The 18,513-nt window shown below is 41.8% G+C and overlaps 1 protein-coding gene across 2 annotated transcripts in view; it reads left to right on the forward strand.

Annotated features, from left to right (window-relative positions):
* The window catches only part of FREM1 (FRAS1 related extracellular matrix 1), a 125,119-nt gene that overhangs the window by 65,614 nt on the left and 40,992 nt on the right, over positions 1-18,513 (forward strand). Inside the window, exons 22-24 of one of the 2 annotated variants that reach the window (XM_054727281.1) lie at positions 980-1,175; positions 4,585-4,849; positions 13,560-13,974. In XM_054727281.1, the coding sequence (XP_054583256.1) occupies positions 980-1,175; positions 4,585-4,849; positions 13,560-13,974 (876 nt within the window). Of the gene's footprint in view, positions 1-979; positions 1,176-4,584; positions 4,850-13,509; positions 13,975-18,513 lie in introns of those variants that run through there. The other variant, XM_054727282.1, reaches the window with a different exon arrangement.

An 18,513-nucleotide genomic window follows, 5' to 3' on the forward strand; every position in this document is an offset into this window, starting at 1 on the left:
AGGAGGACAAAGCGGTTTTGCAGGAACTGGGAATCTGAGGAATAATGTGTCAAGAAAAAAGTGATCTAAATTTCTGTTTAAGTCTCTTAAACCAGGCAGAAAAAGCACAAGATAATATCATAAAGTAAATTTTTAAGATAGTATTTTTCTTGAATTATGTCAAATGACTTTTATGGCTTATTCTTGGGGAAAGCTATGTGTTTTGAGGGAATTATTAATCACATACAGATTTATTATAATATTTTCTAATACTCTCAGTTGTCAACTCCCCCAAACATAAGAGCCTCTTTTAATTGAAAATACCACAATTTCAGAACTGAATTCTGTACATAATATATGCATAACTAATAATGACTTGTTTTAAAACAATTCTGATATTTTGCAGTTACATGTTTTTGCTGACTCCTCAGGGTATAAGTGCAGATAGTAATAGAGAGCTTGATATTTTTCCTTTGGCTTTAGCAAGGCTGTAAAATGTATAACAAATAAGTACATCCATTCTCTTTTTGTTTTATCTTCTTCACCCATATAACAAACCAGTTTGATAATATCGTTTTTATTAGTTGTACAATGATATGAACTAAAGAAACAGAAAACCCCAGGTGAAACACATTTAATATTTAAAGAATCAATTCCAGTAGCTCAATTACCCACCTGCTCTCATTAATTGGAATATTTAATCAGCTATGATTGCTTATGATAAATACCTCGCAAGTAGCATTGCTGTTGAATTGCCACAAAAAAAAACCCACAACTGTGTAAAAAACCCTTTGGCTGACACTGTTTTCCCCCCAAAGTCTTAAATTGCTTTAGTATATCTCTTTGAAAGGAAAAACTAAGGTAAGTGGTAAAAAATTGAACTGGAGTTTCTCTGAACTATCATTTATATTGGAGGTTTTCAGGGAATATAAAAAATGTTCACTAACACAGCTTGGAAAAAGAAAGCAATGGGCAGCTGACTAATTCTGGCACCTTTCAGATAGGGAGGGACTGGGTCCCTCTCCACCCTGGCATGAAATGCACTCAGGAGGAGGTGGACCTGAACTTGCTGAGATACACACACACTGGGGCGATGGATTCCCAAAACCAAGACAGCTTCATCTTCTACCTCTGGGATGGCGACAACAGGTCACCTGCATTTGACTGTCAGATCACCATCAGTGATATGGGAAAAGGTAAAAGCATTTCTACCCAGATTTACTGGGATCAAGTTTTATAACCAAAAGTGAGTTGTTATAAGCACTCCAAGTTTTCCCTCCCTCCTTTCCTTCCCTTCTTTCTTTTCTTTTCCTTTCATTCTTTACATCTGAAATTCCATCATTTATGATTCAATCCTTTGGCCCCTCACCTACTTTGCCTGAGATTTCGGAGGTTCATGACAGTAGCCAATATATTTGTTATTTTTTAGTATTTACAAAAAGCCTTTTGGATATCTAGACTCATCCACAACATGGCTGCATACCCTACTTTAATGATCAGGGTGTTTTGCTTTAAGGAAAAAATTGCTAAATCAATGTATTTTATCTTCAGAAAGTGAATTATTACTTGAACATGAATTTCAAAGGAAGGGAGAGAATGAGCAAGAGAGAGTGTAAGCCCTTGAAACCCAATGTCACTACCCCATACTTCTGCTTAGAGATTAGGTGAGGAGGGTAAGGATCATATTTCATTCATATGTATATAGTCTAGGATCTATATATTCCCAGGACCAAGCATAGTCTTAGAACCTCAATACATGCTTGATTGACTGAATATTTCCTTTTTTATTTATTTTTTACTAGTGGCCCAGGGCATGGATTCTATTGCACACTGAAAGGGAATCTGGTGCAGGTGAACCAGATTCAGGGCTGACAGGGCCCCAGCAGCAAGCTAACCCACGGCCGATTCCACGAGGAATTGGGCTCCCTCCTCCCTCCTCTCTGGGTCCAGGGTGCAGGTGAACCAGATTTGGGGCTGACAGGGCCCCAGCAGCAACCTAACCTACTGGTTGGAGCATCTGCCCCCTAGTGGTCATTGTGTGCCATAGCTACCAGTCGAATGGTCACTTAGGCTTTTATATATATAGATAGATTTTTTATTTTATCTTATTTTTTTGCCTTGGCTGCCAGGAACCTCAGAGCTAAATCAGATGCTTAAGTGTAGTAAAATCTTACTTCATGTGCATGGTAAAATTACAGTTCTCCTGAATCTTTTAAAAAAAAATTCAAGTTAGTTTGATTGATTGTGAGATGTTTATTTTGAGCTGTATAATAATATATTTTATTTATTTGTTTCTCAATGTATATTCCTTCAAGATGTCTAATAAGTGACTCTCAGATAAGCTAGATGTTTCTCTCTGCAAAAGTAAGACTTGTTCATCATAAATATATATAACACAAGTAATATATCAGGGCAGACAACTAATGTGTTAGGACAGAAGTCTTCTCATTGCCTTCACACCATACATTTCTGCGGAGCGGGGTGGGGTGGAGTAGGGCTATGTTCCACACAGCCATCTGGGGATTTTTTCCTAGCTAGGATTCTTCATCTCTGAAGGCCTTGGAGTCACTCCAAAAGTGAGATAAGGAGGAAAATGAGAACATTTCATGGGTGAAGCTTGGAGGCAGGTACCTGTCTTCTTGTATCCCAGTGGCTGAACTGCAATTACTTTCTATGCTAAGGGAGGCTGAGCAATGGAAACCAGTTGCCCAAAAAGAAAAGGAAACCAGTCTGCCTCAGCTGACATGTGATTATTTTCTAAAAGGACTTGTGAATACATTAACCTGTTTACATTGTCAGAATTTATTCTCTTTGTTTCTTTAAAAAAATATATGTTTTCATGGATTTCAGAGAGGAAGGGAGAGGGAGAGAGAAATAGAAATATCAATGATGAGGGAGAATCATTGATATGTTGCCTCCTGCACGCCCCCTACTGGGCAATGCCCACAACCCAGGCATGTGCCCCAACCGGAAATTGAACCATGACCTTCTGGCTCATAGGTTGATATTCATAGGTTCATCTCTATTTGAAACTACACTGAATTGTTAGACTAAATCATAACCATAATATTGAGCACTTGGGTTATTTTCATTTGGGAGCTATTATATAAATAACATGAGGCCCTCCAGGTGTGCTTTGTCTTCTGATTTTCACAGTGGCCAAAATTATGACCAAAAATGTCTCCAGACATTGCCAGATGTCCCCCGGGGGACAGAATCACCCCTCATGAGAAGCACTGGGCAAAAGTTATATCTGCTTGCTGTTTTATTTTTACTTTTTAGTTCATCATGGGACAGAATATATTTTAAAAGTTTTATTGACATTTATATATTTAAAATTAGAATTGGTTTGGCATTTACTTCACTCACATTTCCTTTTGGCTATTCACCCATTTAGTGTTGAAGTATAAGAAATCCCTATATATTGAAGAGAGGAAACAAAATAATAAAGAGTTTTAATTTGTCCTCTTGAGTCAGATGGCTCGAGTACAGACTTTAGCTCCACCTTTTATTAATTGTGTAATAATTAATGAGTTAGCATTTCTATGCCTTAGTATCCTCCTCATTTATAACCTGGGAAATACGGCAGGTTATAAATGAGGTGTGAAGATGTCAGAGCCCCGAGGCCTGTGCCTGGCACAGAGTGGAAGCTCTGTATTTTAGGTATGATCATATTTTTTAATGAACAAAACTGGATTATAATCCTTAATTTGTGAAACTCTGTATCAGTGTCCATGTGTGACCCACTCTGCTTCACTCATTCATTCATATGTTCTTCTAAAAATATATAATAAACCCCTATGCAACCACCATTCAACTCAGGGAATGAAGTATGAACACTAACCAACATCTACCACTTCCCATCCTCCATCCTGACTTTTGTGTTAATTTTTCTCTCACTATTGTATATGGTTTTCTGGGACTTGCTCACGAAACTAATCAATGTTAGTAAGCTACATCTATCTGTGTGATTGCAGGGAGCTGTAGTTCATCCATTTTGCCGTTGTGTAAGATTCGGTTGTGTGAATAGACCACAGTTTGTTTATATGATATTCACTTTTTAAAAAGGCATTTGGGTTGTTGCCAGCGTTTTCAATTAGTGCCGCGGTGACCTTTCCGGTACGTGCCTCCTGGGTGCTTCTCGCCAGTACACAGCTGGGGTGGAATCTCTGGGTCAAGGCGTACGTGATATTCAACTCTTTACAGAATAATGCCAAATTGTGTACCAATGTATTCTACCAGAATCATCGGAAAGATTATCTTGATCGACATCCTTTTCAACACTTCACATCATCAGACTTCTACGTTTTTCTAACCAGTTGATTATGAGTTGGCAATTTATTGTGATCTTGATTTGTATTTCGATTATTGAGATTGAGCATCTATTTGTATTTTTATTGGCCATATGTGTTTCCTCTTCTGTGTAATATCTACTCATAGCTTTTGCCTAATTCTTTCATTAATCATAGTTACAGAAACCTTTCTACCTCATGTTAGTTTTGATTTCTGCACAGTTTGGCCTTTGTTGTTGTTGTTTTTTTGACCTTGGACGTTTTATTTGATTTTTAAATCGGGTTCTTGACCACAACCTCTTCTGCCCTGTAGGTGATATTGTCATCCTTGCAAAGCCACTTGTGGTGCCTCAAGGGGACAGAGGTTTCCTGACGACCAGCACTCTCCTGGCTGTGGATGGAACAGACAAGCCTGAGGAACTGCTCTACGTCATCACCTCCCCACCGCGATATGGCCGGGTGGAGTATGTCCACTACCCTGGAGTCCCCATTACGACTTTCAGCCAAATGGACATAGTAGGACAGGCAGTCTGCTACGTGCATCGGAGGAAGGCACCTGTCCACAGTGACACATTCAGGTGAGCCCCTAAATGTTTCAGAACTCCTTCCCTGGCCCAGCTGGCCTGGCTCAGTGGTTGAGCGTTAACCTATGAACCAGGAAGTCAAGGTTCAATTCCCAGTCAGGGCACATGCTCGGGTTGCAGGCTCGATCCCTAGTGTGGGTTGTGCAGGAGGCAGCTGATCAATGATTCTCTCATTATTGATGTTTCTATCTCTCTCTCCCCCTCTCCCTTCCTCTCTGAAATCAATAAAAAATATATATTTTTAAAAAGAACCCCTCCCCTGAATTAATGCTTAGAAAGATTAAAGGAAGGGAAAATGAATCCTTCTCCAGCGCTGGTATATCTGTGTTCTTCTACTACCTAGTTGTATAAAGGTGAAGGTGCACAATTAAAATGACAGCAGAAGGCAAGAAATGAGGGCTTGTTTAAAAATAAACACATAAGCAGATTTCAATGCAAGCTGTTCTATGAGGGGGGATGTAGAGACATGAGGATGCCATCTAAAGGGAGACATAGAAAAGGAACTTACCACTTTTTTGAGGCTGTTTTTCTATATGAGGGAAAGGTATTTACTAGTAAACATTTGGCATAAGCAGATACTGCCTGTGACACAATGTGTTTGGGTAACCATATCATAAATCATATTGTCATGTAGTGGATCATATTTCCCCATAGAAACAATGTTATGATGGGGGGCTGTGCACCTGTCCAAGGATTGTGCATCAATTAAATCATTGAAATGAATAACAATCTGGTGGAAAGGTAAGGAAACTACATTAGTTGAAAGTCTACATTCATTTAAAATACTGAAATCTGCTTCCAGTCACATAGAGCAGGAGAAACTCTAGAGGGCCCATCATCTGGCTGCTCTCAGAGCTGGCAAAGTCAATGTCCTTGAGAGAAATGCAGGTCTTCAGGGCTAGGATAAGAACCAAGAAATCCTGGACTAGCCTTTGGGGGAATCATGGTATATATCCAACCCCGAGTTTTACCAATTAAGAAGGAGGCCCCGAGAGCATTGGTTCATCTGTCATACCTGCAGGGATTCTGAATAACTTTCACCATGTCAGACAGAATACAGCGTTCAAAGGAGTGCCATCAAATAACATAAATGCAGCATACTCCTATATTACTCAATAGTTCCCCATAAGTTGTAAAGTGTACCAATACACCCAGGTTCAAATACCACACTCTATCATACATTTTTTATCCATCTAAATTCAATAGGTTTGCTATGATAACCATGGTTTAAATGACTGTCAAGATGATTTTTGCTTGCTTTTTTAGAATTAAGAATCAAGATTTGGATAGTTTAATAGTTAAACAGAAAAATTCAAGGAAGTTTAAACGAATAACTTTTTTTTTCTTCTCTTGACAAATGTCCTTAACAAGCAGATAATCATTTGATAATCATTTGATTAATCAATATCTTCATAACCAATTCAGTGCTTGAATGTTGCTAGTCATCAACTAAATAAAACATGAGATGTAGGGATTCTTTTTCACGCTGGTTCTTTTGCTCAAGAAGTGATGCAGTGTAATTGTTGAGGCACAGGCTTAAGGTCAATTGCTGCCTCCATTACTCGGTCCGTTTACTTGTACTTACTGCCTCCACTGGCCCTCATCAAGCCACACTTCCCCCTGTGCTCCTGTTTCTTCTTTTGTGCAAAAGAGTGATGCTCATAGTACCTGCCTCCGTGGTTGTTGGAAGGTTTAAATGAGCTGATACATACAAAGTACTTACAATAGTATGTGTCGCTCGGCTGGTGTGGGTCAGTGGTTGAACATTGACCAATAAACCTGGAGGTCATGGTTCGATTTCAGGTCAGGGCATATGCTCCAGTTATGGGTTCAATCCCCAGTATGGGAAGTGCAGGAGGCAGCCAATCAATGATTCTCTCTCATCATTGATGTTCCTATCTCTCTCTCTTTCTCCCTTCCTCTCTGAAATCAATAAAAATATATATATTTTTAAAAATCAAAACAGTATGTGGCACATAAGAAGAACAAAATAAGTACAAGCTGCTATTATTACTACTGTTGTTTTATTACCATTTTTTATTATATTCTTTCCTTGCACCTTTTCCCCGCCTATCTTTACAACACCAAACACAATATTAAGGGAGGAAAGAAGTTACATTGTTCTTTTTTCCCCATTAACTACTGGACAGTGGTTGCTTCTTGGCTTAATCCATGCATATCAGATTCAGGGCTTTTAATTTTTTGCTTTTGCTCTCATCTATTCCCATTCCTCCCAGTCAGTACCCACCAGAGAGTCTACGGAAGACATCACTCACTTTGTTGGAGAAGCCAGTGATCCTGCTGAAGAAGCCAGTGAATAAATGAACATTAGGTATTAATCAGATGGTGGTGATGAACTAAGAATGGAAAACAAAATCTCCACATTTGGTGATACTTAAAAACTTACCTGGTTCACATCCATAGAAAGCCTTACTAGAGGGCACTTTAGAAATCATTTATCCCAAGAATCTCTAAATTTCTAGATCCTCAAGATCCTCTAGATCTTGAGGATCTAGAAATTACCCGGGAGATTTATAAAAATACCAATTCTTGGGCCTCCGAGCAGAGGCGGCTTTGGTAAGTCCTGTGTAAGGAATCTGTGTGAGACGGATGCAGTCAGGACCAGCCATCCCTGGCCTGGCCCAGGCCCTTGTTCTAAGTGCGTTCTGAAGAGTTCTGGGGATATACAGAAGACACCTCAGGGTTCCCAGAGACAGAAAATCAAGGGGCTGAATTGGTGGGCCCAGGGCCCTCACCCCAACCTACTAATAGAGCTTTGTTTTGTTTTGTTAGAGCTTTGAGGGCCACACTGGACTTCTTCTGAGCAAGGTTTTCTTTTAGCAAAAAGACGGTGGCCCTGTTGCCCAAAGTGAGTGATATAAAGATGCAACATGAGTCAGGACGGCCCAGGAGGCAGGGACTCAAGAGTGAGAAGCCACTGCCTTACTGTTCCCTTCAGTGTTCTCCGTGCTTCCGATGGTTGCCCGAAGGACGTCTCAGGCCTGTGCTCATGTCCCGAACAGCTTTTCAATATTGACTGTTCTCCCTTTTTCACAGAGAGTACAAGCCTCAGGCTCCAAGCCATTGGGCAACAATAGCTAGCTAGAATTAAAAGCAGTATTTTTCTTATATGTATTTTGTAGTATTTATGATGGTTTTTGTAGTATTTATGGTGGTTTTAAGTACATTTATTGAAGTAAAAACGTGAGTTGATATGAAGCAAAGTATTAAGTAATGAGAGTACAGGTAATACAGGAAAATGGCCAAAATTATGAAGGTGATGTTTAAATGACTCAAGAGTAGGCAACAGGTCTATAGGGGGAAAATAAACAACAGAGGTTGAACGCATTGGTTGAGTCCAATCCTTTCAGTGACTCCTGGGAAAGAGAGTATTGCTTTACACCTGCAATGCATCAGGCAGTGTGCTAGATCCTTTTCTGTATATCATTTCCCTCCACCTCCACCTCGAGAGAGACGGTTTATACCCATTTTATGCCTGAGAAAACTGAGGGTCCAACAGGCAAAGAAGCCACCTAAACTGAAATACCAGAATCAGAGCTGCATTTGGGCCGAGATCTCATTTTGGAGAGTTCTTTCCATGAGACCTCACGGTACCCATAACTTGTGGAGAATCTTCACTCGTGGAAAGGAACCTCCTCAACGTGTCGTTTTTGAGGTTCGGCCAGCACTTTTGCATATTTATAATGGAAGAGCCTAGCATCTGCCCCAGACCCTCGTTTTAATCTTGTCATTCCCTAACCCAATCACGGGCGGCTGTGTTGTTTGTCAAGTGGCGCTGAACCAAAGCCGAAAGCCTGTTTTAATGAAAGTGTGATCGTGGTGCTTTTTAAAAATTAAATATATGCAACCAATCTAATCACCTAAATTTATGTTGCTTGCTGTTAAATCTGGCAAGAAATTTGGCTTGGGTAGGAGAGATAAATTCTGTGGTAGAGGATCCCCCCCCCCCCCCCCCCGCCTTCTCTTTTTAATGTAAGGTATGGCAGCATTAATTAAGCAGGGAAAGGGGGCGTTTAATGATCAGATTTTACCTTCTGCAGAAATATTTTGCGAATCATAAATTTCCCCAGCATTGTTTGGTGCTGCTGGCCTGGAAGAAAGATTTGGCAGCACATTCTAGGACAGATGACACCAAGTGATTAGCAAGCTGACTTCAGCTGCTGGCAGCCGAGCACGAAAAGAACATGCTAATGTCCTCCATTTTGACATGCCGGCTGGACTCCCCCCCCCCCCCCCCCCCCCCCCCCCAAGGAACTGGCTCTATTTATGATTCCATTTTTATCCTTTAAATGCCATGACAGATGGCAGATTCTTCAGCCAACTCTATTGCCAGGAAATGCAGAAAGCTTGAAAGCACCATGGTGATGGTGAAATCAGACCAGGCAGGCGCCCAGACAAATCTGAGAGTCATCCCCCAGATTTCAGGAGAACAATGGTCATCTTGGCTGCGCCTCTTCCCGGGGAAGTGCGATAAAAGAAATGAAACCAAATAGACCCACGGAAGGAGCTGCTACCTGCTACCACCGGCTTCCGAGTCTGGGAATGGGTGCCATCACAGCCATGGCATCGCTGTCTGGCAACTTGAGGCTGGATCTGGAGGGTTTCTTTGGGGGCGGGGGGGCAGGCGGGGGACGTTTGGAAGATCATCTGGTTAACCTTTGCAGACGTGAACAGCGCTGCCCTCCTTGCACTCGAAGGTCCTGCTAGGCTGGCTTTGGCGCTTCACCCGGCCTCTCCCCTCGAAGGGTTTCCCTGCCTGTGCCCAGTCTGCATTGTCACTTGTGAGAGTGAAGGATGGGTTGGAGCCAGTCAGGTTTAGAAACTGCATCCTTTTCACCACTGGCTTATTAGCTTTAGGTCAGTGCAGACAGCTGCCTGGGTGTCCCCGCTGGGAACACTGGCCTCAGTAAACATATTTCTTTCTCTTCTGCGGTCCCTGCTCTGCTTGCCCTCACTCCCATCTGTCTGATGTCAGGCAGCCGAGTTCCAAGGTGGTCAGACCCCTGTGATCAGGCAGGGAGGCGTTTGAGACGGACGGCTTGGATCCTAGGACAACAGCAGCATCCTCACACAGGTCACACGCTCGTAGGTAAACGCAGCCACCCTGAGACTGAGCTCTGTGGACCCGGTTGGTCAGGCATGGTCGGAGTTCAGTCTCCAGAGAGAAAAGACAAGAGTCAGAAACTCACATTGGCGGCCTCTGGTCGAGCCCCTGGCAGTGCCCGGAGCTCCCATCCAACCTCCTGGCTCCTGAACCTGCCTTCCACCTGCCTTCCCCTCCCTTCTCCTGGGATAGTTGACATGCTTTAATGGGCCACCAAGTCTTTAATTCCACAATTAATGCGAATACCAAAAATATGTGCTGAAAAAAATTCCTGGGCTGAAATTTGTGCTAAACTGTAAATGGCTGGTTGAAAATTCTCCCCAAAAGCACATTTTGATACACGGATCTGGTAGGGAAGAGAGGGCCACTTTATTTGTGGAAGAGGGTCAGGGGGGAGGCATGAAGAGGGTCACGGGGAAGTTTCTGGGTGGGGTAAGTGGGAAATGGGGAAATTGGAAGTGTTGAAGGAATGCCTAGCCTCCTCCCCGTTTTGCCTCTGGTCAGATGACAGGCTCCAGGGAGGACATGAGAAAAAGTAACAGGAAAACAACAGAATAAAGGCATCACCCCATGAAAAGCTGTCCCTGAGAAATAGACCATGATTTTTATATCTAAAAATGCACATCACTTGATCTTTGACACTGTCAAGGTGACTAATAAGTAAAAAGTTGGACACATATTTTTGTGGGTGCACTTCGATTTTCTTTTAAAAAACCCCACTAATTTTGTTAACACTTAACGATTCAGCTGTGAATTTACCCTATTTGCTTAGAATATATTGATTAAAAGTTCAGTTTTAGTAAAGGAAAGCCGATGGTTTTGTTTTAAGGCAACAAGGAGATTTTTGTTCAATCTATAATTCTAAAGTTAATTTAATACCCTTATTCAAACTGTAAAATAATGCTGTGGAGGAAGAAAACACACAGCAGACTATATTCTTTACAAGTCTAGGCATGCAAAATGTTGAGATTTGCTGTATTTGTTATATTTCTCTTACATTTCAAACTTTTTGGACATAGATTCCTTTTTCTACCACTCTATTTTCCTTGTAGGCAGACTTATCAACTAGATAATTAAAAAGCTCAAAATTTTAGCTCAGCCTTCAAAGCAAAATCTGGGTCAGCCAAACTCATCTCCTCTACTTTGCGTCCAGCTGCTCTTCTCCCTCAGTCCTTTGCCTCGGGCCAGCTGGTCTACTCCTTGTGCTCACACAACCTGGTTCCAGGTTCCTTCATGTTCAAAAGCAAGGCAACAACCCTCAAACCTTGAAGGACAAAACACATTTTTTGCAAAGAATAAAGAACTGGTTAGTCAAATTTGTTAGATTAGTAAAAAAATATATAAACCCCATTTCTTCTCTGGTTAAAAAAAAGAACCTCCAAATGTGGGGGTAAGTAGAAGAGAATAAAGGGGGATACATAATGATGGAAGAAAACTTGACTTTGGGTGGTGAACACACAGTACAATATACAGAGGATGTGTTATAGAATTATACACTTGAAACCTATATAATTTTATTAGCCACTGTCACCCCAATAAATTCAATAAAAATTAAGAAATAAAATAAACTTGACCAAAATAAGTAAATATGAGCCTCCATAAAGTTCTTATATAATTTAAACTAATTTTGCTATATTCAGCTGAAATTATATTTAGAGATTTTTACATTTATGTAAAAATTTAAGAGTGTGTCCACCATGAATATTTCTAGCAACTATAGTACATGGAGAAAAACTAATAGACACAACTCTATGATCATTTTGAAAAGTACATTTTTGGGGTATGGTGAATTTGTCAATTTCATTTTGAGAGTAGTGATTTCCTAACTTTGGAGTTTTAATAGTGCATTTTGTTTGCTTAATTGAATGATATTCTAAATTTTCCTTAAAATAAAAATTACACATTGAAATTTTCTAAAGATCATTTAAATTAGTTTTATTTTGAGATTGGCAGTGGTGGGTATAATGCGATTTAGTCATCAGTATAATCAGAAGCACATTGTGGTATCACAAACTCAAGATTGAGAGATTTTGCTTACCTTGAATTTATATCATTTCAGCTTTCTCTTTATAATTCTGCAGTGGTGCTCAGATACACCACTCTTTCTCAGTGGCTTGCTAAACTAGTATCTATATATATAAAAAGCCTAAGCGACCATCGCAACTGAACGGGCGACTGAACAGACTGCATGGGGCGACTAGGCCGGCAGGGGGATTAGTGAGGGATGACCAAATGACTGAGCAGCAGGCTGTGTGGGGCGACCAGGCCGGCAGGGGGGTTAGTGAGGGATGACCAAATGACTGAATAAGCAGGCTGCGGGGGGTGACCAGGCAGGCAGGGGGGTTAGTGAGGGGCGACCAAACGACTGAGCAGCAGGCTGGCAGGGGGGGCAGTTGGGAGCGATGAGGCCAGCAAGGTGGGGGAAGTGAGGGGCAACCAGGCCAGCAGGTGGGGGCAGTAAGGGGCGACCAGGCTAGCAGTGGGGGGGCAGTAAGGGGCAACCAGGCCAGCAGGGGGCGGGGGGCAGTAAGGGGTGACCAGGCGAGCAGGGGGGGCAGTTAGGGGCGACCAGGTCGGTGGGGGGGGGGGGGGGCGTTAGGGGCGATCAAGCAGGCAGGCAGGTGAACAGTTAGAAGCCAGTGGTCCCAGATTGTGAGAGGGATGTCCCAGATTAGAGAGGGTGCAGGCTGGGCTGAGGGACCACCTGTCCCCCCCGCCCCCCCCGTGCACGAATTTCATGCACTGGGCCTCTAGTTTATTAATAACTATGTAAGAGCAGAAGGTATGGGATCCAAAGACCTGGGTTCTAGTCCCAGCTCTGTCTCCTACCTGCCTTATCATCTTTCTGCTATGATTTTCATTTCTTTAAAGCAGGGAAATAATCCTTGTCTACCATAACTTCCCACATACCGTGTAAGGGGCAAATGTAGATGCACAAGAAAAAGTAAGGGATTAGAGCATCACATGATATTTTAGAATTGGATGGTACTTAGCGATCATTTGGTCAATCTTTCATTTTGCAGAAGAGAGGAAATGAGGCCTAGAAAGAGAGATGAGTTAGGCATGATTACATGGCTCATTTAGGTGACCTGTCCTATACAAATACAGTGAATTAGCCAAACTCAGCCTACTCAGCACTTGATTGGCCTCCAATTGTTAGTCTTAAAAGTTTAGCTTATTAAATTCCCACAAAGAAAACACAATTGAAAAAGTATAAATATATAAAATGAGTTCTCTGCAAGCTCATGCAATGGGTCTAATTGGATGTGACATTCCTATTTGGGGCAAAGAATCACACTAAGCCTGAGAAATATCACTGGCAGCATTTGCCTGCTTCACCACAAGAGTCTACCATTGATGTTAGTGAGGAAACACTTTTGGATGTGGAATGGGCAATTTGTGTGTTAACCTAGTGACTTATTTAATAGAACGGTGTCCTCTGAAAGACCTGCCCTTGATTTTTCATTTGAGTCCCAACACGACATATCCTTTAGTAAAGGTGTGTGTTGTTATCATTTCATTCCAGTAGATGGTGACACAAGAATCCATGCTGAAGGCTGCCTTGCCTCTCTTTGCCAGATTCATTGTCAGCAATGGACTGCAGACCAGGCATGGGGTGTTTGAGATCATACTGGAAGCCGTGGACAGAGCCTTGCCCGTGGTGACCAAGAACAGGGGGCTGAGACTGGCCGAAGGGGCCACAGGCCTGCTTTCCGCTGACCTCCTCCAGCTGACCGACCCTGACACTCCAGTGGAGAACCTTACCTTCCTTTTGGCCCGGCTCCCACAGCATGGCCAGCTCTACCTGCGGGGGACCGTGCTGCTTCAACACAATTTCACTCAGCAGGATGTAGACAGCAGGAAGGTGGCCTACAGGCACTCGGGAAGGGACGCCTGGACTGACTGCTTTACTTTTGTGGCCACAGATGGGACCAACCAAGGCTTTGTTGTGGATGGAAGAGTGTGGCATGAACCTGTTTCATTCATCATCAAGGCAAGTATGAAAAACACACAGGTCCTGGTCAGAGAGGTGTAGAAAACAACTTCAAGGAAAACTATTTCCTCTTTCCTTCCTCCTTTCATTTAAATATGTACTGTGTGTCTACAGATGCCCGGCACCAAGCAAGGCACCAGGCTTATTAATATGAACAAAACGAATGTGGTCCCTGCGTACGGGTAATGACTGACCTCTAGTCAGTGGCAGTAATACAGAAAGGAACCAAAAAAATACAGGCTTTGAAGTCAGACACACCTGGGTTGAGATTTCTGCTTTGCCATTTATTAGCTGTGTGACCTTGAGAGCGTTCTTGAACTCTTCCGATTCTACTTTGAAAAAAAATATGCCTTACAGGATTATGGTGAGAATTAAATAAGATTAGGTATTCAAGGCACTAGCATGTTGCCTGAGACATATTTGTTTCTCAGTATCTTGTAACTACTGTTACAATGTTTAACTACACTGTTATGATCATGCTTACTGATCCATGTAACCTACTGTAACTTTAAGGGTTTTCAACTAAACATATGAAAACTTACAAGGCCACATCATAATTACACGAGTAATAACGGTGAGGATAATATTTGCAGCAGCTGCAATTTTTGAACATTTACATATCTGATTTAATTCTCATAAAAATCATCTGAGATGATTTGTTCTCTCTATTGTATAGATGTTGAGAGGTTTAGAAGTTAAGTAATTTGTTGAAACACATAAAAAGCTCAATTCTTCCTGATCCAACAGCAGTATCCTTTCTGGGCCCGGTCCTGCCACATTTGTGTTGACTGTGATGATGATTCTGGAGGGCATAATGTGTTTTTCTTTTTTTAGCCAAAACACATCAAGTATGTCTGGCTCTCAAAGTCTTGGATCTGCTCTTCTTAGATGTAGTTCACCCTGCTCCACACACTTCCAGCCACAGCAAAAAATATATATCTGTCTCTTACTTCAGGATACCTTCTGATTATGCAAAATAGTCATAATTTCCCCTTGCTCTTTAGTCTCTGTACTAATCAGGATTCTCCAAAGAAACAGAACCAATAGGATATATCTATATCTATATATCAATATCTATATATCTATATCTATATCTATGTGTATATATATATATATATATATATATATATATATATATAGAGAGAGAGAGAGAGAGAGAGAGAGAGAGAGAGAGATTTATTTTCAGGAATTGGCTCCACAATTGCAGGGTCTGACACATCCAAAATCTGCCGGGCAGGCCAGCAGGATAGACATTCCTTGAGTGCAAAGGCAAACCTGGAGGCAAACTTTCTTCCGCTTTAAGAGACATCAGTCTTTTCTCTTAAGGCCTTCAACTGATTGGATGAGGCCCACCCACATTCTAGGGGGTAATTCGCCTTATTCACAGTCTACTGATAGAAATGTAATCACATCTAAACAATTATCTCCACAGCAACATCTTGACAGGTGTGTGAACAAACAACTGGGCAGCATTGCTCAGCTATGTTGACACATAAAATTAATGGTCACTGTCTCTATCTAAGAGGGGATCTGAGTAAAAAGGTGAAGAGTCATGATGACATACAGTGTGTGCTCTTCTCCTCCTCCTCTTCTTCTTCCTCCTCCTCTAAAATGAATCATTGTGGTGTGAAGTCATTATGTTTTGGAGTAATTTCTTACACAGCCATAAATAACTGGTACATCTCTGCCCCATGAAAGCCCTACCTTTCCTTTATCCTTCCTAAATCCCAGCTACTTTCAGGGATTATTATTTTCTTCACAAAACCTCCTCTGAATATTCCAGATCAAGCATGTTCTCCTATTTTTGTGCAGAACCTTTCAATACATGACTTCTTAAAACAGAAATTATATGACTTGTTTTATATTTTTAAATTTCTTTATATGTATTAACCATATCTTGCTATGTAACCTTTTATGAAGTTATCATTCTCTTTAAAAACAACAACAATAATGTCCTATACTCCAATATTTTAAAATGCTTCAATTTATTCAGAGGCAGAAGACTTGCTTTTGAAGAATCTAGAATTTTAATAAAACTAGGATACGTTTTAGCACATGTGTGACCAAAGACACAACAGGTGACAATATGACCAGAGTTCAGATACTAACATTTTTAAGAAACAAATGATCCCAACAGATAGTCATTCCTCTTGTAACATTTTTGTTTTCAAGGAAAACATAACATTTTATAAACCCACCTACACTCAGATATTTATCAGCTTTAAGAAATTCTTACTTGGCATGAAGCATTTTGATTTTCTCTCTCCTGACATTGACCATCCATCCTAGCGGCCACCAGAGCTTCTCCATTCAAAAGGCCCTGAAAACTAAGACTCCCCACCTCCCACCCAACTGCACAGTAGAGTTCGCCACCCATACTTTTCAGAAGAGGAGAATGACTGTAACTTTTAAAAATGTGTGTTGGGGAGGAACCAAGAAGGCGGCATAGGTAAACACCTAAATTGCTGCCTCACACAACAATTTCAAAACTACAACTAAAAGACAAAACGTCTACCACCCAGAATCAAGGGAAAGCTGGCTGAGTGGAAGTCCTACAACTAGAAGGAAAGAGAAAAGAGCATTGAGATGTGCACAAGCACTGAAAAGCTGAGGTACGGAGGCACGCAAACTGGGCTGGCGGCGGGTGTTGCTTTTTTCAATCCGAAGGGAGACAAGCTCCTGATTACTCTGAAATCCAGTTTATGGGGAGACGCGGGGGACCCAAACTCCTACGGGGAGAAGCCGGACTGTCTGCCATCGGGTCGGAAAGTTAGGGTGGCTTGCTTGCAGAGCTGCGCGCAGGAATAATTGTTTACTGCGCTGGGGCACGGGATGCGGGGATGCAGTCGGAGACACAGAGACGGCTGACTGGCAGCCATCGCTGTTTGCCATGCCCTAGCCTAGTGACTCCCTGAGACCCCACCCCACATGACCTACAAACCCACCCAAGCTCCAAGCAGCGGCTTTTGCATATGAATGGCCTGCCCTATTGCAGCTTAACCTAGCAAACTGCAGCTCTGGTCAGACAGCTCCAAAACCTCCAAACCCCAAGCAAAGAGGAGAAAACTGTAGTTCTTGCTGTAGCTCCTGCTGGGTGGCCTCAGACAGTAGCTGACCTGTACCCCATTGGAGATCCAGAAGCCAGTGTACCTAGTGGTCAGTGTGAGACACCAGATTTCAACTCCTCACATCCATAAGTGACACATTCAAGAGGCAGACTCAGTGAGCACCAAAGCCCCACTGAAACAAGTCCTGCACCATAAACATGTCTCCAGCGCAGCAGTTCTTCCATTATAGACACAGCGGGTTCTCACAGCCAATTGGCCTGGAGGTCAATTCCTCCCAGTGTACCAACAGCAATCAAGGCTTAACTACACCAAGACTTTGAACCTGGGATCCCTCAGGCCGCAGGCTGACGCTCTATTCACTGAGCAAACTGGCCAGGGCTATTCTATGTATTATTATGTATATTGTCTGTTTCCACTCTTCATTATGTTAGGGGTGTACCAAGAGCGTCCACCTCAGGTGATTGAGGAGGCTGAGCTACTGGCCCCTATAGGTCACCTGCCACACAAAGCCACTCCATCAACATAGGGAAGCAGCCAAAATGCGGAGACAAAGAAACATGTCACAAATGAAAGAAATGGAGGAAAGCAAACTACTGGACATAGAGTTCAAAACCACATTTATAAGGTTACTCAAAAATCTTCTAAAAACCGCTGAGAAACTTGATGAGACCTCCGAGGAGCTTAGTGAGACCTTCAAGGGCCTTAGTGAGAATGCCAAAAAAATGGAAAAGGACCAGTCAGAAATTAAGCATACACTGTCTGAAATAAAGAATATACAGAAACTCAACTGTAGATCAATGTACCCCAAGAATCAAACCAAAGATCTGAAATATGAGGAAACAAAAAACACCCAACCAGAAAAACAAAAAGAAAAAAGAATCCAAAAATATGAAGATAGTGTAAGGAGTCTCTGGGACAACTTTAAGCATACCAACACCTGAATTATTGGGGTGCCAGAAAAGAGAGAGAGCAAAATATTGAAACCTATTAGAAGAAATAATGACAGAAAACTTTCCCTACCTGGTGAAAGAAATAGACTTACAAGTCCAGGAAGCGCAGAGAACCCCAAACAAGAGGAATCCAAAGAGGACCACACCAAGACACATTATAATTAAAATGCCAAGGGCAAAAGACAAAGAGAGAATCTTGAAAGCAGCAAGAGAAAAACAGTTAGTTACCTACAAGGGAGTACCCATACAACTGTCAGCTGATTTATCAACAGAAACTATGCAAGCGAGAAGGCAAGAAATATTCAAAGTGATGAACAGCAAGAACCTACAACCAAGATTACTCTATCCAGCAAAACTATCATTCAGAATTGAAGGTCAGATAAAGAGCTTCACAGACAAGAAAAAGCTAAAGGAGTTCATCACCACCAAACCAGGATTACATGAAATGCTGAAGGGTATTCTTTAAGAAGGGGAAGAAGAATAAAAAGGTAAAGATAAAAATTATGAACAACAAAATGACA

Source organism: Eptesicus fuscus, chromosome 15 (genome assembly GCF_027574615.1).
Source record: "Eptesicus fuscus isolate TK198812 chromosome 15, DD_ASM_mEF_20220401, whole genome shotgun sequence".
Classification (NCBI taxonomy): domain Eukaryota; kingdom Metazoa; phylum Chordata; class Mammalia; order Chiroptera; family Vespertilionidae; genus Eptesicus; species Eptesicus fuscus.